This window comes from Carassius gibelio, chromosome B12, assembly GCF_023724105.1.
Source record: "Carassius gibelio isolate Cgi1373 ecotype wild population from Czech Republic chromosome B12, carGib1.2-hapl.c, whole genome shotgun sequence".
NCBI classification, from domain to species: Eukaryota; Metazoa; Chordata; class Actinopteri; order Cypriniformes; family Cyprinidae; genus Carassius; species Carassius gibelio.
In genome coordinates, this window is record NC_068407.1 from 10,603,868 (window position 1) to 10,628,898 (window position 25,031).

General features: G+C 37.0%; 3 protein-coding genes across 6 annotated transcripts in view; 2 read left to right on the forward strand and 1 right to left on the reverse strand.

The window, feature by feature from the left end:
• Positions 1 to 16,616, reverse strand: part of LOC127969045 (metastasis-associated protein MTA3) — a 30,447-nt gene extending 13,831 nt beyond the window's left edge. For all 3 annotated transcript variants that reach the window (XM_052570637.1, XM_052570636.1, XM_052570638.1), the window contains exons 1-9: positions 16,379 to 16,616; positions 14,878 to 14,945; positions 12,514 to 12,607; positions 9,803 to 9,929; positions 8,393 to 8,456; positions 8,172 to 8,289; positions 4,591 to 4,693; positions 3,849 to 3,948; positions 3,549 to 3,737 (exon numbers count right to left, since the gene is read on the reverse strand). In XM_052570637.1, the coding sequence (XP_052426597.1) occupies positions 3,549 to 3,737; positions 3,849 to 3,948; positions 4,591 to 4,693; positions 8,172 to 8,289; positions 8,393 to 8,456; positions 9,803 to 9,929; positions 12,514 to 12,607; positions 14,878 to 14,945; positions 16,379 to 16,406 (891 nt within the window). In that variant the 5' untranslated portion in view covers positions 16,407 to 16,616. The remainder of the gene's footprint in view (positions 1 to 3,548; positions 3,738 to 3,848; positions 3,949 to 4,590; positions 4,694 to 8,171; positions 8,290 to 8,392; positions 8,457 to 9,802; positions 9,930 to 12,513; positions 12,608 to 14,877; positions 14,946 to 16,378) is intronic.
• LOC127969044 (DNA mismatch repair protein Msh2) overlaps positions 1 to 25,031 on the forward strand; it is a 290,453-nt gene that overhangs the window by 116,116 nt on the left and 149,306 nt on the right. The gene's annotated exons all lie outside the window — the stretch shown is intronic.
• LOC127969049 (potassium voltage-gated channel subfamily G member 3) lies at positions 17,471 to 24,436 on the forward strand. 2 transcript variants are annotated; one of them, XM_052570649.1, is made up of 3 exons: positions 17,471 to 18,366; positions 21,412 to 21,485; positions 21,564 to 24,436. In XM_052570649.1, exons 1-3 carry the CDS (start codon positions 17,744 to 17,746, stop codon positions 22,055 to 22,057), a joined length of 1,191 nt encoding a protein of 396 aa, XP_052426609.1. In that variant the 5' UTR covers positions 17,471 to 17,743; the 3' UTR covers positions 22,058 to 24,436. The 2 variants fall into 2 exon arrangements, with proteins under 2 accessions (XP_052426609.1, XP_052426608.1); XM_052570648.1 differs by having other exon boundaries at positions 17,474 to 18,366; positions 21,412 to 24,436.

The following is a 25,031-nucleotide window of genomic DNA, read 5'->3' on the forward strand; positions in this document are numbered from 1 at the left end:
TAGCGTGAAGCAAAGGAGTGGTTTGGAAAAATTAATCGTTGAGCAAATCGTTTGGGAGTCGTTGAGCAAGTAAGCTAAACATAAATGCATATTATAAGACAATGAAAGTGTTTTTTGACCTTACATACATGTCAACCTGTTGTTAGGGACCCCACAAAACATGAACCTTTCAGTAACCATAATGGGGTCACTTTAACTTCTATGCTTACGTTGTGTTTAAAAAAAAAAAAAAAAAAAAGTTTAACTTAACTGTTTTAACCAAATAAAATAAAAGCATAATAAAACAATGAGAAATACTTTTTAATAACAAAGAGAGAAGTGTAGAGAAATGCAATTCCTGATTTTTATCTGTAGTCATTTTTTTCTCATTCTGTAAATGGGTATATGTCAACATGCACTTTGGACATTTGACAAGGTGCATATGATGTGATTTCAAGTTTTCCATGCGAGTTCCTTTCTCTTTGGAGTGTTACAAGCTCTTGGTGCATAAAGAAGATCTGTAAAGTTGCAAAGACTAAAGTCTCAAATCCAAAGAAATATTCTTTCTCAAATTTAAGATTTTTTTCAAATTTTATGCAACAAATGCCTCGTTTGTTATGGGTTTTATTGTTTTTGTCTTGTCGTGCCGGGACACATGGTGAGATGTGCAACATTTCCATCACACGTTTGAGGCATTCATCCAATCACAACGCACTGGATAGCTGGCCAATTAGAGCACTCCTCGCTTTGCAGAACAATGAGCTTTATCAAAATCAATGCGTTTCAGAAAGAAGGGGCATAGCAGAGCAACAATAATATACAGCAGGTGGAAAATAATGTTTTTTTTTAACCTTAAACTGCATAAACACATTTCAAATACCAAATACACAAAATAATGTTATTTAGCAACATCACATGATCCCTTTAAAGGTTTATCCTACAATTTTCAATTTTATGAATAATTATTTAACACGTAGACCACTTGACATTTCAATAGTTTGTAAATCTTTAAAACTGTATTAGATATGCTGAATTAGATATTCAAATCTTGCAATGGTCAATGATGTTTTAAACATTTTGAATCCTCCTCTTCTATCTATTAATCACAACAAAAATCAATCACTATCGATGACTGCTTTAAGACAGAAAGGGAAATAAAGAGTAAGAGAAAACCAGTGCACCACTAAACCACACCACCAAGTCGATCTCTAAGGGACTATTTGGTGTTCTTGAACAAGTGATTCTTATTGTGTGCTATAAAGTGGCTCAGTAGAAGAGCAGTTGTTTTTCATTCCATTTTGAGAAATAAAGCCCCAGAATAAAGAAATCCCATTTCACGATTGAATTCCAAAATGATTCTTAATGCACTTCAGTCTTTTAGCAAATATTTAGTAAGCAAGCAGCTCATGGCAAGATTGTGTAAATATGGCACATAAAAGTGCTAAAATAAATGTCTGCTTTGACACATAACACAAACATTCATATCGACCATTAAAAAAAGAAAAAAAAAAAAGAAAAAAAAAAGAAAAGAATATATAGTCCTGCAAAGTTGACTGAATTAAAACAACAAACAAAAAATGTTTTTTTTTTCACTAGAGCTGCCAGCGACTATGGATTTTTCTGCTCGACTAGTAGGCGTTTGTTTTTATGCATTAGTCGACTAATCACACGTTAATTAATAAACCATTTAAATCATTATAATGAGCCTTTAATTGCCTACATAGCCTAAACAGCACTTAAGCACACTGCAAAACTTGCCACAGCACACTGGCAGAAGAAATTAATATGAATGTGTCAGTGAAAAACAGTAAGGTGACCGCATTAACATTAATCATTTTATAGACTGCGCTTTGTTTCGGTTTAAGAAATGAATCGCACTCTCAATTTGAGTGCGATTTAAACCCAGATGATTATAACCACTCAAAGTTCATCTGCCTTAGGAAAGCTAGCGTGTCCTCAACATAGTGATAACACTCGTTGCCTTCTCTAGTGCAGCTCAACCAGGTCTCGTCCCATTCGTCGGTATTTGTGAGATCACAAATCCCGGAAAATATGCGCTGTAGCCCAAACAATTTGTTCATTGTAGTTTTTAAAAAGAGATTTCGGTTAAATGAAATATCTCATTTTGAAGTAGACTTTGAGCTTTGTAAGTTTGCAGATCTTTTTTTTTGCTCAAACAGCAACATTACAGACTAACTAAAATAGAAAAAGCAAAAAGGCATAATAGGACACCTTTAAGCAAAAGACAAGAAAGAATGAAAATATGAGTTGGAAGAATATGATTAGTTGCTTCATTGTTTTGATCTAAGCGAGACTGTGTAATTTCAAAACCTGAAGCAAAAACAGAATGGTTAGAAATTAGGCTACAAAAAACATACCAAACAGCAGATAGGCTGAATGAAAAGGCAAAGTCACTCTCTGTCAGCAGGTGGCACTTAAGGAACAGCAGTGGTGCATTGCAAAAACTAAATGCATTATACAGAGGCAAGATGAAAGGAAAATACCATCTAAACTGTTTGTTAAGACAGTCAGTTCCCTCAGAGATACATAGATAATTTGCGCATCATGAACAGTGAGCTTGCTCGCCCTGCTAATGTACTTTCTCCACTTTGTGTCTCTGGCCTCTAACTATGTGCAACGCTGACTTCATACGTCATCCCGTCATACTGTTGACGCAAGTTTCATTGAAATGGCTGTGAGAAATGGCATTTTTTTATTTAACTTCTTTTGGACTGATGTATGCAACACCTGCTGGGTGTCATTCAACAGCTTGAAAGATCAAAGACCATTTTTAATATAACTCCGACTAGATTCATCTGAAAGAAGAAAGTCATATACACTTGGAATGAATTGTGGTGAGTAATTTATGGCCTAACTTTCATTTTTGGGTGAATTAACCCTTTAAACAATTACAATTATACAATTAATTTATACAAATAAATATATTTGGCACACAAAATAAGATGACAGAGAAACTCTTATTCGCCATTTAATCATCTATATGAAAAAGTCATGACGCATCATTCTGCCTAAAAACTCTTTTTGTAAGTCATATTTATAAGAAACAAAATTAACGTAAGTTATAGGACGTTTTACTTTTGGACAAACTATTTTATTCACAGCATAATCTCTCTTAAAATAACCATATATGGGGTTATGATAATCAAAACAGCCCTGAGCTCAAAACGAACTAAAACTTTAATTAAACTGAATAGTATCTGGCCAAGCTCTATTAAAGATTGCATTATATCACCACACTGGTCAAACCACATTATTGTAGGCTCCTACATTAGGTCATATGAGATCAAACGACTACTCGACAACAAAAATATTAGCTGACAATTTGTTATTGTTGACGTCGTCGATAATGACAATTTGTTATTGTCGACGACGTCGTCGATAATGTCGACTACTCTTTTCAGCCCTACATCACAGGAATACATTTTATGGTAAGCGTGAAAAAAATTTTCGACACCCAACTTTTGAACTATAGTGTTAGAAACATTTGAGAAAGAATCATAAGACATCAAATTGATTTTTCCCAACTCCTGCTTTCTGAGCATACTCACAAAGTCTTGCCGGATATCATTGAAGTCTTTGCCATACTTCTCCAGCGCTTCCTCAAACAGGTTTGCCTCTGATGAGCTCCACTCCTCCATCTCATCCCGGCACAGCACAGGCCCTCCTTGAGGAACGAGCACGCTCAGAGCACTGGAGAGGTCATAGCCGTGCCGGTGCAGGGTGTCCATGGCATGGAACTTAACAGAGCGAGATAGACAGATAGGGAGAGAGTTAATCAATTTTTTTTTTTTTTTTTAATCTCCAGTGGATAAATGGAGCAAGACAGATGGTACTGATGGGAAGGGTACCAGTGTGATGTCTCGTGAGGCTGCCGCGGCGCTCATGTGTAAGCTGGGCTGTCTGACGGAGCTGCTGCAGTCCAACGCTCGAGCAAAAGTACCAACCGCTCTGCACACAGATCACCAGATTCATCATGAAAATTTAATTATGCCGTCAGTTTCCTCGTTGACACAGTTTCCAGTGTCTTCTACAGCAGTGGTTCTCAACTGGCAGGTCACAACCCAAAAACAGATCACAGGTTTGTTCTGTTGGGGTCATGGAGAGCAGGGGGGAAAAATATGCAATTGTTTGGTGCAAATTTATCTGTAACAGCTAGTTATCAATACAGATTTCCTGATTTTATCTGATTCCAATTCACAAGCTCTCAAGTCAATTAAATTGGGTATATTTAAAATATAATGTTCCTTTTGCTATAAACAATCAATATTTGGACCACAATGTGTTTTCTGCAGAGACTTATTGGCTGGAAAAAGCATGAAACCATTGAAACTCAAAAGATATTTAGAAACCAAAAATACTGTAGAGACAAGTCAACTTTTTTTTTTTAAACAAAATCTATATATAGTGCATAATAATATTAATCAAATTTCAGTGTCTGACACTTGGATTTACTTCTCCACAATTCTTTCCAATGTATAATCTTCTCCCTGAAGCATAACAGTTACAAATCGGTTTTAAAAGTATACTAAAATGCATGTTTGATTTTTTTAATAAGGCATAGCGAAAATCTTGAAAGCATCAAAAACATACCGAGCCACCACAAGAAACTGGTCAATCTGTTTGCTGGTCAGCGGACACTCTGGGTCCCACATCTTCACCTCCAGTTTGGACTGGTCTCTTTCATCAGGTTCTCCTACAGAGAAAATGTATTTTATCAGAGCTGGCTGTGTAAAACCACAGGGAAAAATCTACCATTGGAAATTCTGTCAAGACAACCTAGGCAACTTGTTCCCGTGGCAACGATGTGAATTAACACGTAAATCAAACCTGCCGTTAGGTAATGATGGAAGACAGCCTGCTTAGCAAGATCATGAAGAATTATGTATTATAGTACAGATATTATCATCATCAGCCCACCAGCCTGTCATTCGAACGAAGAGCAGTGCATTCAATCCAGCATTGTGTAAATGCTGAACTATCAGTCGCTTCTGAATGAAAAAGTAGGCTAAATGAGGTCAGAATGCGTAGTTTCATTTCAAATCTCCTTCCTTACAGTACAGCTATCATTTAAAAAGTTAGCACTTTGTATCCATCGTGTCAATGTAGATGGAAAAGTTTAATATCTTCAAAAAGCAGGACGTCTAAATCTAGAACTGAAAACTGCTTCCCTCACAGACCGTCACTGGCCCACATGCTAAATCAGCCAAAGAACCACCAATGGGGATCTGACAGATCATAGTTCCTACAGTGCAGATCAAATCGCAAAAACTAGAGTAACAAATGTTAAAAGATGTGGATTAAAATAATACAACAAAATGTGTTATGTGTGGTGAAACTTAACACATCTTGTCACAAGATTTAAAACTGGTTTTCTGCAGTCTAGCACAAGGTCACTGTTATGTACAAAAAAAAAAAGAAAATATAAATCACTGAAGATGTCTACAATGGGAAACAGTGATGTAATTAGTGGTCAACCGATCTAGTTTTTTGTCAGCTGATGCTGATGCAGATATTCTGTCAGCATTCAATTCCCACGGACAAACCGTCACGCAGAGAACACGCGATCATGCAGGATACAAATGCACACTTCATAAGCTCTCACAACTTGCACAAAAAAAAACTTAAGCTCTGGTGCTGTGGTTCTCAGCGCTATCTAAAATAAAAGTCACACGCCTCGAAAACATTGGCCGGTGCCGATATTTGAAAAATGTATTATATCGTTGAACCACTAGATGTAATGTAACAAAGTAATACTTTTTTTTACAGTGCTTAAGTATTTTTTGGGGAGAATTAGTACTGATAGTTTTTTTTTTCAGCCAACTTTCACTTTTACTCCACTACATTTCCAAATGCAAGGCTGCAGGAAAGCAGGTTTGACGACTTGGTCTGGTGCTTGCAACTAAGACTCCTAAAAAAATAAGAGCTTGTACAGTCAAGGATGATTTCAATTTCCACTCAAATCGAGGCACAATATTATCTGCTGTGACAATATAGTAAGAGTTGTTGTATCGAAAATTTGATTGAGTATATCACAAAAAATACAGAGAGTGCACTTATATTATTGCATAAACTGTAGGGCTGCACAGTTAATCAAAATTAAACTACAAAGGCCATAAATCAATATTAGGCAGAAGCTGTGATGAATATCTTTCAGTTAAGAACGGTTTTGTGATCAGCAGTAAATCTCGATCTGAAGGCTAGAGGGCGCTCTCATGCCGAATCTCCAAATACACCTCGTAGAAGAAACCCAGGAAATCCCTATAACGGTAGCCGAATAAACAAGATTTAACTGCTTTCATTAAACGCGACTAATAAACAACTACGACAATATAATTTTTATTATAATAAAGTATATAATAATGCAATTCTAATTGACATAGCTTTAGCACTACTTAGAATACTATGAAATATGTTGCGTGCCTGTGTAAGAATCCACATCATCTCACAGAAGGATTTATTTCAAACACTCGACTGACATTATGAAGTGAGTTTGGAGTAAAAACTTTATTAAATGTGGTATTTTCATATGCTTTCAGATGGAGCAGCATTTACAACACAAAGCCGAAGTTCACTGAGAAGCTACGCAATCAGATTTAATAAATTGCAGAACGATATCTTCGATTTCATAATTGGGTGATTAAATTGTCTGCGATAATGAACGCGATTTTGCATAACTTGTCAATGAACTACGGCTCTGGGTAGTAAACGCTGCTCCATTTGAAAGCACGTGATGGAGATTTACTACTAATCACAGAACCGGCTTTACTGAAAAGATACGCATGACAGTCACATTCAATTAATTGTGCAGCCCTATTTAAATTAGAATTTAATTAAATTAGAAAGGATAAGTGTCTGTGACCCGTTAAAAATACTAACATTGTTTCCCGGGGATTCATTTTAGATGCTAAAAAGCAGGAAACCACAGAACATGAGAATTCACATGGTCAACACATATCACATCACACACCTTCAGCGCTTCTGTGAGTAAAAACATAAAAACATAAAAAACATAATAAAGCTAGGCTATATATAGCGAATAAATAGGCCTATACAAGAAATATATTTTTACTTGAATAATAAATTACGAAAATGAATGCAGAGTTTTGGTTAACTTTTGGGCTGCGTGAAAGGAAACCAGGCGACAGAAAGCGGCATCCTATTTTTCTTTAGGCTTATTTTATGCACAAAGGTTTGTTTTTTATTGTGAATGTACACAAATAAAGGCAAACCATATACAATTCCGATTATCTTTATGACTAAAAGGACTAGGCTAGCTGCTTCCACTGTTAGAGAAAAAACAAGTGACTGCGCTGGCACTGCATGTTCGCTCACAGTTAAGCTTTGCTACCATGACAATGCAGCCTGTTTATTACCATTATAAAATACAGTCAGTCAAACATATATAAAAAAAAAAAAACACTGCTGTGTTTAAATATGTAATAAAATCAGTGCGGTTAAGAGTTATCAACATACTGCCATGATGTTATGCAAAACATTTTGATTTACGTGGATACTGGAACACGAGCGAAGTAGGCCTAGGCTATAATAAACAATAATTTGGCATTCAAATAGGCCTACATCCCGAATACAGAAACATTTGATTTTGTATCAAATGAAAGACCCAACGTTGGTTTTGGTTTCATTTTAACCTAAATGAATTTGTTTTGGCTTGTCACTTTGCTATAACTTCTTATGGTATTTTTTATTCTTGTTCTTTTTTAAATAGGCTACTGTTAATTGAAAGGATTTATTGTGGAGTAAGGGGAACTAAAATAGCATAGCTATATTTACAGTTTTTTTTAATGTTTATGAACATTTCGAGTCGGTATTAGGCCTATTTCTGCATGAAATAATAAAATGTGATTTATTAATAGGCTACGCGATGTATGCTTTTTTTTATACGCATGGCATATTTTAACCATGCCGCAAACCTTTTTTAATATTTTGAGAAATTACTGAAAATAAATAAATAAATGACTTTTTAAAATGTGTAACTGATTGTATTAATTGATCAAAATTCTTAATGGTCCGTTAACGGTTAACTGGTTAAAGTGACCATCCCTACACCGAACACTCTAGTTAGAGCTTTGTCACGGTGACAAAAACAATAGAGCTAAATATTCATAATATTTAAACTAAACTGACACCCATAATAAATAAAATATACTAACCTTCCTGTAGCATTTCAGGGACATCAGCCTGAAAGCGTGGACCAACACGAATCTCCCCCTTGTCAGCCAATAGCGTCTTCTGTGTGGGGTCGTACACCAATGAATAAAAAAATGTGTCCTGAGAGATAGAGAAAGCGAATACAGCAAACAAAAATTTACTTAAATTAGGCATCTGTTCAACTTAAGATTCAAAACAGCATTTAAAGTAAAAAGTTGTGTACCTCTTTCTCCAGGTAGGAGAGCACAGCTTCTGTCTCGTTCAGGAGGGCCACACTGCACTTCCCTCTTTTTCCACAACCCCAAAAGAAAAAAAGATAATAAATGATTAAACACGCAGCCCTATGTGTTATGATCTGCATCCAGCTGTCTCCAAAGATCCTCTAATCCACAGCACAGTAAAACGGGGGAGACACTAGGTGCAAGATTACAGAAGAACGTGTGAGTGTGTGCAAAGATGAAAAGGTGAGAAAAGAGCAGATGGGTGAGGGGACTATAATAAAACTCAGGAAATTAAAGGAGAAAGGGCACAGACAGGAAACAGATAAGACGACAGACACAGACAATGAGAAAGCACTGAACAAAAACATTATGCAGCTACTGAACTGAAGAGTGGAAAACTGATGCTAATCACTCTGTGCTTCTCCGAATGAGCATTTAACCATGAACACTGCCACGTCTACATCCAACCTGCACTGTTAGGGAAGCGACTTTGGAACTGGAGCTTGCCAAGATACTAATTTAAAGGGACAGTGTCAGCAAACAGCACAAACAACTATGTGAAAGTAAACAGACTAGCTTTATTTCACTTTTATTTGAGCAGAATATCTCAGTAGAAATCACTACAACTTGCATGTTTACTGATGTTTTCAGCTCATCAGCACGTTTTCCATAATGTAGATAATGTGCACATGGTTGCTGGGTCATGCAAGTCATACAGGTTTGCAAAAACATAAGGGTGTGTAAAGTCCAGCCTAGGAGACAATATCTTAACATTAAAAAATGTATATAATATCAGTTACTCAAATTCAGCTGGTGCATAAATCATAAGACTGATTTATTTGTGTGTAGAATTTAAGTTGGCACATTAATTTTTCTTTATTAGGGGACAGAGCTAAAAATAATTAAAAAAAAAAAAATCTAAATCCATCTTGACATGTGTCCAGTTCCACACAAAATACATTATCCCCTGTAAAGGCCGGCAAGCCTCCTACAATGACTGCTCAATATTTATGGATCACAGAAACCAAAAGAAGAAAATGAAACAAAGAAAGAAGAAAGGAAGTGACATTTCCTTTATTTGGAGGCCAATATCAATTTCAGTGAGCACAGCAGGCCTCTCCAAACCTCGGCACCACCACTAATGTTTCTCAGAGGCTTCCCTTTTATTAAAACCACTGCCACCTGGCTCCAGACTGCTAATGCATTTATACCTGAATCACAGCGGGTGCTATAAAAGCCCTGGGGTGCCACCGGCCAGCTTAAGAATGGATGCAGGACTGTGACTGTATAGGTGGCTATATGAGCGCAGTTATCACACCTTAAGTGCCCTCTGAAAATGTGAACTGAGGATTAAATGGCATGTTTTGGTCTATCAGATACTTAGAAACACATGGATGTGTGGGTGGGTTTACCTGATGTGTGTGGCGGGGAGGGATTCGTACTGGCGGGAAAGGAAAAGCTCTCTGTGGCGGAGTTGATGTTTCTGTTTTTCACTGAGGTCGGGCTCTGAGGGGCTTTCCTTCTCTTCTTCCAGGTCCTCTGTACGCAGGGAATTAATCATTTGTCAAAGGCATGGCCACAAATACAGTATATAAATGAGAAATACACGCGTATACATTATGATAAACAATGTTTGCATTAGCGGCAGCATTAAAAGAGAGCAACCAAATCAGCCAAATGCAAATATATTTGCATAAACAAAGCAGATGTTAAAGATGACAGATGATTGTCATTTGGGGTTTACTGTGCTGTGTGTTGTAACCAACATAAATTATTATAGCACAGTTTACTGCAAATTGTAGAGTAATACCATGATTTTTTTTTTCAAAATCTGTATTTTGTTAGATGATTGGATGCACATTTGAAGCAAACTTGAGTTTTTGAAAAGATGTTATATAAATAACACATGAGAAAAATAAAATCAATAATGATTAATCTGATAGTAATAAAAAACTGTGGAAAATAATCAAATTATATAACTTAACTTATCAAAACCGTTGCACCTAATAGCTATACTATATAGCTAAACAATATTAGGTAGTACAACTGTTTTCAACACTGACGGTAGTAAAATGTTAAATTTACTGACCCCAATCTTTTGAAAAGTTCTGTACGTTGCTTAATAAATAATTCATTTTATGTCAATTAATTAACAGTTTAATTGTATGGCTGTTTATTGTTGCCAAAAAAATGACACAAGAGTACATATATCGGCTGTTTTATAAAAAGAGCTAGAACTATCAGTTTTATAACAGGAATTGATTTTGATTAAAACAAAATTGATTTTAGCAGTTAGCTGAAATAGTGAGAGCTAGCCTGTGTTGACTGTTTGATTGCTTTAGCTTAAAAATACATCTAACCAACAGTCCCTAAACGAAACTGTAAACCAATATTGTTCAGGTCGACTTTGTTTACTTTCCTGGAAATGGTACAATTCAGTAATATGTAGAGATGTTCCGATACCCTTTTTCTCTTCCCGATACCGATTCCGATACCTGGGCTCAGGGTATCGGCCGATACCGAGTACTGATCCGATACCTGGGTGTGTATCTGTATATACAGCTGTATATACTACTAGCCCTGTGTAAATTGCTAGAATTTTTTTTATGGTGTGCTTCAGACAGATCCCTCAATAAAACATGAACAAATACATGGTGAACTACTGTATTTATTACAGTATTTTTATTATCTAACATGAATTTGACAGTATTATTTATTTTCATATGCAAAAAAGAACTTCAAATGCAGCCAAAAATCTAACACCGCAAACTAAAAAAGGTATTTAAGTTTTACAATATAACTGTATAAAAAAACTGCAACAAATAAGTCTAGGAATATAAAAAAAGATCTATTAATCAGATAATCTCTTTACAACAAAACAAGTAAAAAACAAGCAACCATCTAGGCATAATTATTATTATTATAGAGACGTATTATTATTACTGTAGGCTACAACAGTAGCTTTATATATTGTCAATTTACTCATGTAAACCAAACATTTATTTTAATGGGCTGACATGAAGATCTTTGAGTGTCTGTGTTTATGATATGACAGTATTCTCAAATGAAACGGTAAATTCTCATGAAGTGACGGTTTATGCGTTCGTGTCCTCATGACACACAGCAGAGACTACAAAACAGCGAGCTCTCGCGCATCTGTGCCAGTCACCCACAGAGATGTAGATTTTGCGGGAGTAATATTTAAATAGTATTTTGCAGTTTAATATTCACAGACACTAGTATATATTCGGCTACTGTCTGGAGCCCTGCGCTTTGACTGAAGCGACTGAACGCAGCTGCCGGTACTGAATATACTTGAGAGTCTGTAACTACCGGTACTACAGAGACATACTGCTAACCACTGATCTATAATATAGTAGCGGCTTCACTGTCTTTTGGCAGTTTAGAATGTGATGAGTGATCCAGTCATATATAGATCAGGGCTGCTAACGCGTTTTCATTTCTTCTTCGCTGCTCTAAACAGGGGTTGCTTGTGGCAACACAGCACAACTTCCTGTGTTTTCAATGCATTTTGAGCAGCGAAGAAGAACCGTGCAGCGGTTAGGCAAAGCTTGCGGTCATAACTAGGTATTTTTTAAGAAAATGGTATCGGATCGGTATATGGGTTCATGTACTCGCCGATGCCGATGCCAGAATTTGTTGTGGTATCGGAGATATTTCCGATACTAGTATCGGAATCGGAACAACTCTAGTAATATGCAAGCATGTGATGACTACCACATTCTGTGCTACTACTTATCAAACCTAGTGGTGGTCTTAGACATCAAACCTACAGTTTTATCTCACTTATCCTTCTCCTACGGTCTTTCATTTAGTCAACAAAGTTCATCAAGACAAATTTGTTGAGGGCCACCGACACATTATGCCATCAGGAAGCCCTGCTGCTAAATTATGAGCATCTGGTTCTGGTACTCCAGTGATTACAGCTCCCCTGCTAACTTACACAGGCACCAGAAGACAGGCGCACACGCATATACATGAGCCATTTCAAATGACTTATCATTATCATGCTAATGACCACTCATGCATGCCACGTCACAAGCCGCCCTTGGTTTCCTTGACAATACATTCACATTGCCCTGGAAAACACAAGTTCACTCACTTGCGTGTTTGTCAGCCAGCTGGATGAGGCTCTGTGAGATGTCCCTTCTCCTGTAGAAACAGACCACCTTTGCCTCCACATTGCCGCTTGCAGTCTGAAAGGAGCGACAAACAGGGTCACCTTGAGGGAACTTCAAAGCGGATCTGGGGACAGTGAACCTAACACCTCTGTTAATCAATACTGAAAAAGCTTGAACCTGAGGTTGCAGTCTATTATGTTTAATCAGCAGTGCAGTGTTGAATTTATCAACACCTGCTGCCTGTGTCTCCACTCCTCTGGAGAGTAATCAGGAAAAAATGTAAAATTAAATTAAAAACACCGGTAGACAAGGTTAAAGGGACTATGTGACAATGGTATGGTATACTGAAAAACAATGATAACCATATCATAAGGTGTAAAGGCTTTTTATATATATATATATATTTGAGTGAATATTTAGTGTTGACCCTGATCTTCATAAACTCTGCAATTCACTCTGGCATGCTGGAGATTAGCTTCTGGGCCAAATCCTGACTGATGGTGATCCATTCTTGCCTTTTAGTTCTTGGAGTTGATCACAAATTGTGGGCTTCCGCTTGTCCACTTGCCTTTTGAGGACTAACCACAGGTTTTCTATGGGATTGATATCCTGGTAGTTGCCTGGCCACGTATCCAAAATTTCAATTAAATGATCTTTGAGCCACTTCTTTATCACTAAAAGAAGTGGCCAGATACATTTATTTTTAATATGTGCAGTGAAGACAGAGGTTTTACTTTTAGGTTTCATTATTTGATTTCGTACTTAAAAGCTACTGTAAAATAGACCCATTGTACCTGAAAAGTTTTTTTCTTATTGCATTTGCATTGTTGTTTGTCATTTCCATTTTATATCGTATTTATAACAAATGGGAAAGAAAACTGACAGTAGCAGCACCCGGTGTGGTCTTCTGCTGCTGTAGCCCATCTGCATCAGGGTCCGACATGTTGTGCGTTCAGAGATGGTATTCTGCATACCTTGGTTGTAACAATTGGTTATTTGAGTTATTGTTGCCTTACCATCATCTCTAACCAGTCTGCCCATTCTCCTCTGACATCAACAAGGCATTTTCGTCCACACAACTGCCGCTCAATGGATATTTTTCTCTTTTTTGGACCATTCTCTGTAAACACTAGAGATGGTTGTGCATGGAAATCCCAGTAGATCAGCAGTTTTTTAAATACTCAGACCAGTCCGTCTGGCACAAACAACCATTCCATGTTCAAAGTCACTTAAATCCCCTTTCTTTCCCATTCTGATGCTCGGTTTGAACTTCAAGTCATCTTCACCACATCTAGATGCCTAAATGAACTAAGTTGCTGCCATGTGATCAGCTGATTAGCAATTTGTGTTACCAAGCAATTGGTGACCATTATCATCAATTAAAATAAAATAACTCCTATAGAGAAATAAGATATACCCCAACAAGACATGCATGTTAAATTAATTAAATCTACTTTCGATTAAACAAGAAAATCCCCATATGAAGATTATTTGATTATTTTACTACAGTACATTAAATTGTTAAACTGACAGCTCTGAACCAAGCATAATAAAATTCACGAGACATACAACATAGTCAGCATGTACATTTGGACTGCATTTACACATCTTTCCCATAAAAATGGCTTATATTTATTTAATTCTACTTATTTTCTTTAAGTATGCAATCATTCAGTATCCAAAAAAGGCTAATTTCTACTATTGTAAAGGACTATCAATTTCTAGAAGTGGTTGTGGGAGAAGGATCATGTAGACTGAATGCATCTCAATGGCCACAGGTTGATTGTTCAGATGCCAAGTTGAATAACAACCTGCTAGCAAACTGAATTTGGCGGACAACTGAATCCTCTCTTCTGACAAACATGTCACAAGATACATCACATCGTCAGAAGAAGTGATCACTAACAGATGAGAATATTGTGCAGTGAAGCATGCTAACAAAAATTATTTTGTATTGTGCATTTTGAATTATGCTAAACCTGGGTTGCTTAAAATCCCTTAGCATTTAATATTTCAAGAGCTGAATCCTGTTTTATCACTATACAAACATCTTACAAAAAAACAAAAGATGTCAGCTTCACACCACAGCCTCCTTCTCTAAGGGACCCCAGAATGCAGTCTGCTGTTTTGTGATCTCACACAGATACAGTTTCTCAGCAAACAAGTTTTGGAGATATGACAGACTGAAGGGATAAGTGCACAGAAATATAAGTAATTTGGCTTTGGGCGAGGTAGCAGAGCTTCTTGTGTCTTTGTCATGATGACAACGTTTTGTCAGCACCCTACCAGTACACCCAGTGTCCACCAACCCAGACTTCTCCCTCCCAGCCCTGAGGGAAATGTACCTTATTTAGTTCCTCTATTCGCCTGATCAGATAAGGGTTGCTTGAAGAATTCTCAAAGAAGACATAATCTGCAGAAGAAGATAAAAAAAGCTCTGGATTATTTTGTTATCAATATAAAAAGACACATTTTAGGGCTTGGCTGAGTTAAAAGTATTAAAAGATTCACACAGTGAATCTTATTATCCTTAGTATATTAAAAATGTCCTAATACATATCCAATCTATCACCACAACACATTTCCTATATGTAGAAATGTTGAAATTTTTCATAATAAGGAAACCCTCAACAAAAAGGATTTTAGGTAAATGGTATCTCCCTCACAGACTGAAATAATGGGTAATAAAATTAAGTACTCATAAAGTGCAAGGTATTAAAGATAAAACTACCTTTTGAATCAAGTAATACCTCAAATACTTATGTTTAGATAATGAAAACAATTCCTTAAGCGTTTTATAACGCACTACTGGGTTTGGTTTATATAAAAAAAATGTCTAGCTTCAGAATTAGGTTTTTGTCTGGTGTACATTAGAAAACACTTTCTCTTAAGAAAGTTGAAAGCAAGATGAAGATAAGGAAAATGTAATTTCATGCTTGCAAACAAACGTATTCTCTTTTTGGCAATTCGACTCACATTCCGATACATGTATCCATGGCATAAACGAGCACACAAGAGGAAAGGGTCACATTAAAACCGTGCAATGTACTAATTTGACACATAGACGCTCCATTCAAACGTCAGTGAATAACAAAGTGTGCGCAAGTTGTAAAATCATTTTTAACAGCACTGTTTCACGGCGCAGTTTATGCAATGTAAAATTCCGCGTCGTGTAACGTTAGCCGGCTAATTGCGCAAACAAACGACACGACGGTTTTATATTAAAACATGTTAAAAATTAGACGCATGACAACAAATACACTTCATAATAGGGCACATTCGCAATGTTTCAGCGAGTAAGTGGGCTTTAGTTCACTGTGGTTTCTCAATGGAAAACCGAGTGAGGGGTTGCTGTTAAATGCTAGCTCGGTTTGCTACCTTGCATGCCGATTGAGGACCCGTAACTAATGGATACGTGCCAAAAAATGAGACAAATGATCACAAAGAAAAGCATCGGCGTCAATAATCGGCATGGCTTGGTCGCAAGCACTACTCGCTCTTCTCATATAAGGTCAAAGCCAAAAGAAGCGTGGTCTATGTACGTGTTTCCGTGTGTTTTACATATAGTAATGATTATTTGTTTATGATGTGGCTAGCTAGCAACATAGCCTGCTTGCTAAAATGCTAGTGCGGCTATGATAGTTTAAGAGGCCTGACCCACATCAGAACCCAAAATATTCTCCATCCACGTTCTCGCTTTCTTTTGCAAAGACACTGCACGTGTTAAAGAGTTTAAAAGTGAGCACCCGGTTGCGGCAATTAGGTTGAAACTAGCCCCTGCCTCCCAGACAGGTCTTGCGGTGGTGCCTGTGTTTTGACGTTAATTCAGAATATAGACGGACATACCTCCGACCCGGTACATGTTGGCCGCCATTTCTGCCCTCCCGGAGTGTTAAAAAAACCAAACCATAAACTAAAATAAAAACAAAATAAATATGTGAATCAAAACGACATCTACGTCCTGTGACCCGTTAGAAAGCAATCTAGCTTAAGATGTTTTAAATATGGGGGTGGACCTCTGTAAGAAAAGGAGATTTTTTTTTGCAGCCCCCCTCCCGAGATTCACAGTACAATACAGTAACTCACTCACGCGCTAGAAAAAAGCTCGAGCGCAGCGGCTTCCTGATGATGAGAGAGGAGGAGAGAAAAGAGGGAGGGAGGGAGGGAGGGAGGGAGGGAGGAGTGTGAATCAAGTCTACAGACTGCACTCTCTACTTGACCCGTTTTAGCTTCAGATTTAACTTTGTTAATGTATGTATTTTAATATTTATGTAATATTTAAAATAAACGTAGTTTATAAATACTTATTTAAATAAATATTTAATAGAGTTTTACTCTTATAATCTTGTAATCTTGATGCAAAAGACAAAATGCAAAATAATAATAATAATAATAATAATAATAATAATAATAATAATAATAATAAATAAATAAAAAGGACAGGATAGGATAGGCCTAATAAATTATTCGATTCAGAATGAGCTCTTCAAATCATTGAGACCGAATCACGAACCGATTCAGACTTGATAACCTGTTGGAATTATTCAGATCAAGATTGTTTTTAATTCAGGCCAGGCCAGCTGATTGAAAACACAAGACTCTCATAAAAGGCAATAAAATAGTTTAGCTACTTGAATGCTAGCCTCCAATAAATGTAAACTTATCGCTAGAACAACACTGCTAGCCTGGATCAATGTCTAATTTCAGTTTAGGATGTGGGTAGATAACCAATAGGAAAAAAAACGTGCAATATTGATTTCGATATTGCACATTTAATTCGTGACGTCCTTCTGTTTCACTCAACTGCCAACAAGAGAAACGTGAAATCTAGCGAGTTCACTTGTTTAATCCCAGGCATGCGTCGTAAAAAACTGGTTTTGCGTTTGGGAACGCCCGTGCTTCTGGAGCGCACACTCGAGCGCAATAGGCTTGTCGATCTGTGACATCACTGTATGAAACAACCCACTGAAGGCTGGAGTTTAGATGATGCACAAAGCAAGAAGTCACTTTTCCACGGGTCTCCTAACTGACACGCGCTCAATCTTGAAAACAAGATCCTTTTAAAATCTAACATACTGAGTTTGGAGCTGTTTTTTTCTTCTTCTCGTGCTTACAGAAACATACTGGAATTTAACTATGACTATCATTATGCCATATTGTGCGTCGTTTCTCTCTTTTCCACTCGAATTGGTGTTACAAATCTGATCCAAAATGAAGTTTGGGAAGAATATATGCATCCTAAACGTTGGTGGCACCAAATATGCTTTCACTAGAGAAGTTATAAAGGATTTTCCCCTCCGAAGAGTGAGCAGACTGCACAGCTGTTCCTCTGAAAAAGAGGTCTTGGAGGTATGTGATGATTATGACCGAGAGAGGAACGAGTTTTTCTTCGACAGGCACTCCGAGGCTTTTGTCTTTATTATGCTTTACGTGCGATCTGGAAAGCTCAGGTTCGTCCCGCAGATGTGCGAGCTTTCCTTTTACAACGAGATGATCTACTGGGGTTTGGAGAGCTCACATTTGGAGTTTTGCTGCCAGCGACGATTGGAGGATAGGATGTCCGACACTTACACGTACTTTTCAGAGGAGGACATCAAGGCTGAGGTGGAGTCCAGAGGAGAGGAGGATCAGGTCACCAGGTTCTCCTCCGAGAGAGGGAACGCGCGGTGGCTGGAGAGGATGCGGAGGACTTTTGAGGAACCAGCTTCGTCTGTCGCTGCGCAGATCCTGGCTTCAGTGTCAGTGGTTTTTGTTATTATGTCTATGGTCATCCTCTGCGCGAGTACTCTACCGGACTGGGATACAGCAAAAAACAACACAGTGGAAGAACACAGGTACATGCACGAATTCAACTTCTGTGGTCTGTGGTATAAATGCAAAATTTGCTGCATCTCTCACAGGACAGCTCAGCTTTATGAGCATGCATACCCTCCATAGCTCCATATATAATAGAAAGAATCACGCTCTTCTCCATATCTCAGAATGAGAATGTTGTGATGGTACAGGTTTGTCCCCCTGACCTTATCTGTCTGTATAATTCATTGCTTTACAAGATCCATTCAGACGATCTTTTCTCAAAGAAAACTGAAATCAAACTGAAATTGAAGTTCAACTGAGGTCTTAATAAGGATATTACACGGCACTGACACAATTCCTCTGTTTAGCGAAAATTAGAGACATGCTTATACATGTATTGGACTCCCAAAACATTTATAATGCAAGGAACTCTCATCAGCATCAAGACTGTGAAAAGTAATAATGAAATAGAATAGAACAGAATTGAATAAAACAAAATAATTGTAATCTGCAATGGAATTAATACAGCCGTCACTTCTTAAAAACATACATTTCAGCAATGTCCATAAGGTGATAATGCAAGCTGAAGCCTGCAAATAATGTTTTTGTTTTCTATCTGACGTAATTCGTTTGGCCAGTAGACGTCGCTAAAATAATGTAACGTCAGCAAGAGTAGGGGAGACCCGGGAGTGTCGTAACACATTTCGTTTCAACGTCTTTAACTGTAAGAGGTTTTTGCGCAGTGTGTCTTAAAATTTGATGTAATATTCCATCCATTCCGTCAAAGTAAAATAGATAGCCTACAAATGATTACTACATAGGCTACTCTCATCTGTGCAAATTGATATTGTAACGTAGATAGTGTTGACGTTACAATCTTCCTCACTGCAGAAATGTTTAAATGCAATGGATATTTTATATTTGGCAATGCACATATTAACTTGTTTTAAATAATTATGTGAAATATCTCTGAAAACAGGCGTAAGTAATTCGCTCAATTTAAATATTAGCCATATATTCTGTGCAGCCTAATCTTTTCTGGGTGAAAAATAGCGTTAAAGATTTATTTATTCATTTTTTAATGAAAATCTTGTGTGGATATATATCAAATTAAACAACAAACTACTGAGGATACACATTTTGACATTTCACATTCATTAACATAATGGCAAATCAAACCATAATCCAGATGAAAATAATTGATTTACCTCAAAATAGTTTTCTCAAAACATACTCAAAACTTCTTCTGTTACCTCAGGAGGTTGATGATTTCACCCCTGTAGCCTAACTAGTTAAAGTGATGTTGTTATGACACTCTTTTCGTCCCACAACTCTCACCAGTCTCCCCTGCATTAATCCTATTAAGAAATTATTACAGTGAGACTTCCATATTCAATGCAGAAATTTTATCGACATCCAAAGCAATCGTGACTTCTTCCTGGTGCTCTCCATAAGAGATTAAAAATTCCAGTCTTGTTTTCATGTTCTCTGTTCTGAGTCACATTGTCATTTTGGGTATTCCCTTGTCCCCATCTCTCTCTGTCTGGAAGTATTTGTGAGTAGGTTTTTCTTTATGTATCCAGTGCAGTCTTGATTCCATTTCCCACAGTGGCCACTGTTTGTCTCAGGGTTCAGGTATGTGTTTTCATATGTGTATGATGAGCTGGTAAGAGATGGAAATAAACCCAGTGAGGTTTTTCATGCATGCAGTCTTATATTCAACAAATGGATCTCATTCCCTTGTTTTGTATTCAACTTTAAATGTCTGTTCATTCGTTGCCTGTAAAGGTCCAGATGTTTTAATGTATAGTTTTTATGTTCATCATGCCTTCTGAGGATGATAGCATATATGCATTTGTTGCTAACCCAGCATTCGCGGGCACATGTACATATATTATCACATTTTCAATTAACAGTAATTCTTGGCCCTATTTGCATGCCTTCCTGCCGAAACAGCTGTCCTCAATGTAATTCTAAATCTGTCTGTCTGATTTGAACAGTACAGTAAAACCATTCAGAATGAAAGAGCAAATTTCAGAGGAAAATCTTTTGTAGATGCAGCTTTTCAAAACAATAATTTCTTAGTTCAAATATTGTATTGAATATGCACTTGATTATATGAATAAAAAAGTCTATTATAATGGGGGTTTCTTTTGCACCAGAAGTTGAAGGACTAATGAGCAAGTGTATCTTCCAGCCTTTTAGCTTCCATATACGCTGATACTTCACTGGCAACAACACACTGGAGCTGTTTACACAATCTGAATGAGAGGACATTTCCCATATAAAGCACATTAACTGCATGGCTGCATGGAAACTGATCTAAATACTTTGCATGACGTGTTTACTTACAATAACAAAACTTAAACATCATTTTTCCATAAAACGGAAGGCTACTTAGCACCATTTTTTAATGGCTATTATTATTATTATTATATTCATATTCACTGGTAATATTCATGGACATGTTTTGTAGAGGAATATTCTGGGTTTAATAGAAGTTTAGCTGAACTGACAGCACTTGTGACAATGTTGACCCCCCCCCCCCCCCCCAAAAAAAAGTTGATTTGTCAATTGTTTTCAGTGAGTTGTAAGTTGTACAACTGGATATAACTTCACACTTTTAAAAGGTTAATAAGAGAAATGCTTAATGTTTATGTTTTTGAAACAGCAAGTATTTCGATGTTAATGGATTTTTTTTTTTACATGGCATCTTTAAAGTGAGCTTTAGAAGGAGCCTAAACAGATAACAAAAAAAGACTACAGAAGTTTGGAATAATTAAGATTTTAAATGAATTTGAAAGAAAACTCTGATCTCATTAAGACTGCATTTATTTGATCAGAAAACAGTAAAATCATCAAAATTGTGAGATATTATTACAATAAAAAAAACACTGTTTTCTATTTCATTATATTTTAAAATGTCAACATCAACATAATGCCACAAATGCTGTCAGTTGAGCTTAACTTGTACATGCACCCAGAAATGATAATTGTGATCATATCTCTTTTATACCCTCTAACTCTCTCTTTTTAATTTTCTTTCCATGTCTCTTTCTCTCTGTTCTCCCCATCTCTCACAGGATCATCGAGGCAGTATGCATTGGCTGGTTCACAGCCGAATGCATAGTGCGCTTCATTGTCTCACGGGACAAATGTGAGTTTGTGCGCCGCCCCCTTAACATTATTGACCTCCTGGCGATCACTCCTTACTACGTGTCTGTCACTGTGACAGCGCTAACAGGAGAAAACCCTCAACTACAGCGTGCAGGAGTCACCCTGCGTGTACTACGAATGATGCGCATCTTTTGGCTAATCAAGCTGGCGCGTCACTTCCTCGGGCTGCAGACGCTCGGGCTGACGCTGCGCAGGTGCTACCGCGAGATGGTCATGCTGCTGGTGTTTGTCTTCGTCGCGATGGCGATATTCAGCGCCCTGGCACAGCTATTGGAGCACGGCCTTGACCTGGAGACTAGCAATGAGGACTACGCCAGCATCCCGGCAGCCTGCTGGTGGGTTATTATCTCCATGACGACTGTCGGCTATGGAGACATGTACCCCATCACCATCCCGGGACGCGTGCTGGGTGGCGTGTGTGTTGTGAGTGGCATTGTGCTGCTGGCTCTGCCCATTACCTTTATCTACCACAGCTTTGTGCAGTGCTACCACGAACTCAAATTCCGCTCAGCACGCTGCGTGCGAAGTCTCTCTTCTGAGTTTCTCAACTAACTGTAGCATAGATCGTCCTGAGAACCTGCTGGTCTTCAGCGTAGTAAAATCACCTGCTCTTCTGTGCCTTTATACTGAAACAAGATCTGAAATATAGCGAAGGAACGCGCTGCTTCTAATATGTAAAAATCAGCATTTAGACTCTCTTTGCGAACCTGTTATATCCAAATAATAGCACAAGTACCTCTGTACTCAAGGACACATTCTGGAATTCGGTGATTTTGGACAGTACAGGCATCTGGAGCAATTTCTGTATTACAGAATAAGGCAAAAGAGACAAATCCCCAACTCAAAGCTGGAAAATGCACAATAAAGCATTACAATCCAAAGGAAATACATTAGCCAATGTTTGTGTTGTAAACCCCTTCCTGTGTGAACGAACAAAACCGATCCAACAGCATTTGACGACTACAGATGGCCAGGCTGCTTGGAACAGGCATCTGGCGGGACCTTGTGTCCTGACAGTGCTCCAGCCTAGAAGGAGCTTACACGAATTCTCATGTTTCCATGGAGAGGTCCCTCCGACTTGTTAAATCATTAATTCAGCTCCCAGTAAAGCGGTAATGCAAGGGGAACTAAAGTGAAAGGTTTTAGACTGGCCAAATAGCACTAATACTGTGAAAAGGCCTGCTCACACTAAGGATGGTAACTGTAATGATAACAATAAAGATAAGTCCCCCTGCAGTCACAAATTTTTAATAGCAAAATTATATATTTTTTCCCCATTCAAATATATTTTATCTTAAAATGGCTTGAATATAACTCTTAATTCATTTAGTTTATTTTACCCTGGACCACAAAACCAGTCATAAGGGTCAATATTTCGAGATTTCCATTAATGTATGGTTATTTAAGATAGGACAATATTTGGCCAAGATACAACTATTTGGAAATAATGAATCTGAGGGTGCAAAGATATTGAGAAAATCGCCTTTAAAATCGCCCAAACGAAGTCCATAGCAATGAATATTACTTTTGGTATAAAATAAAAATGTATATATCATTTTGACCCACACAATATATTTTTTGCTATTGCTACAAATATACTACTACTTGTGCTTTTGTGGTCCATGGTCACACATGCAAATAAGCCCCAGCACCCATTTAATCCCATGAGCTCAGGCTACCTGCTTCACTACCTTACGAAAGGAAAATATATTTACCAATATATTTCTTAAAATATATTGTGATATATTGTAATATATTATTTTTTTACAATATTTTCTAATATTTTATATATTTGAATACATTTACTAATATATTGATGATACATATATTGCAAAATATAAAAATGATTGCCGCTTTCAATATAATGCAATATATTGCAAAAAAATAAATATATATAAGAATATATGCCTAATATATTACATGATATTTTCCAATATACTGCAATATATTTTTGTTTCATTAGGGCTTCCAATCAGTTAACTGAAGTAGTAAACGCTACACAATGCCAAGTGACAGAACTGTGTGGATGCTAATATGGTTATAGTTATCTTTATAGTTAGTTCTTGGTTTGAACGGGCCTAAACACGTATTGTTTTGACATCACGGTCACTTTGGAATGTGCCATTTTAAATAAAGTTAAAGGTCTTACTCAGAGATTTGATATTACATTACTAAGTCACAAAAAACAAACATCAGCTGTTCATCCAGACAGCAACAAATCTGCAACCTGTCCATACACGACTGTGTGAATCAAGAGGCGTTAACTAAATTGATTCGCAAACACCTCACCCACACGCTCACCAGTAGGAGGGCTGTCACTCGCTTCCTTCTTCCTCTATGAATACAAGCACAAAATCAAACCTATTTTCCTCATTCAAAGATCTTTCTGAATCTATGTGTCTCTTGGAATAAAAAGATGGATTTTGGATTGTATTTAGTGAGATATGTTGCATATGATATGATTCATTAGGGGACATACAGTAAATTTTATAATAGTTTTTCATGATACAGAAGGATCATTAAGAACACTTTGAAAATATATGGATTTAAGGTTATAAATCTACAGATCATTTGGCTAAATTGATGACAATGACAAAATCAAGATAGAGTTCAACTGCATTGTTTAATTCTGGTTATCCTCTTATGACATAATTTGTCTTTAGTCTAAATTGTCATGTCAGAGTAGGGATCTTATTTGGATAATTGAAAAAACATTGGTTGGTTGATGTCACACCACACAATGCTTATTTTTGCGCCTTTATATCTGTAAAAAAATTTTGTAGCTATGTATTTGTGGCTATTTTGGAAGGGTCGTAATGATGCGAATGAAATCTCATGTAGCTCTATTCTGTAACTGAAAATGTTTTTTGATTGGTTAAGACAAGGTTATTTATGTGTATGAAGAAAATAAAGGAATGTTTATTGATTCAAGCCTTATCCTTTCTCGAATTATAATACAGAAAGTAATGTGGCACAAATATAATCTGAAATAGGCTATATAAAGCCTTATGAATGTTTTAAAATAGTGATGACTGGTTCTAAGTGTCGCGTTTACTCACGAGGTGCCTTTATTTTTTAAACGTAAAAATTATTACACATTTCCACCATTACTGCCCAGGAGAAAAGATACACTTCACTGAACACACAATGACTTTTTTTGTGACAACAGCGGGCATGATATCAGTAAGACAATGGAAATATGCCATTGAACTCTCTCTGTTCTTAGGATATTCTTTCTCAGCTCAAGAATATACATTTGGGGGCAAGTTATCATTTGTTTTATCTGTCATAATTGTATACAAGTATATTAATGTTAATTTCTGCTGTTCTAAACAACGTTATCATTTTTGTATGATAACGTTTTTGATGTTTCACGACTTGTTTTGCATTTCCTTACTAACCAAAACACACCATAAAAAATATTAACTGAAGCAAAAGGTTTGGCAACTATAGCTTGGGTCTATCTTTCTCTCTCTCTCTCTCTCTCTCTCTCTCTCTCTCTTATAAAGAAAGCTAGAAATATTTG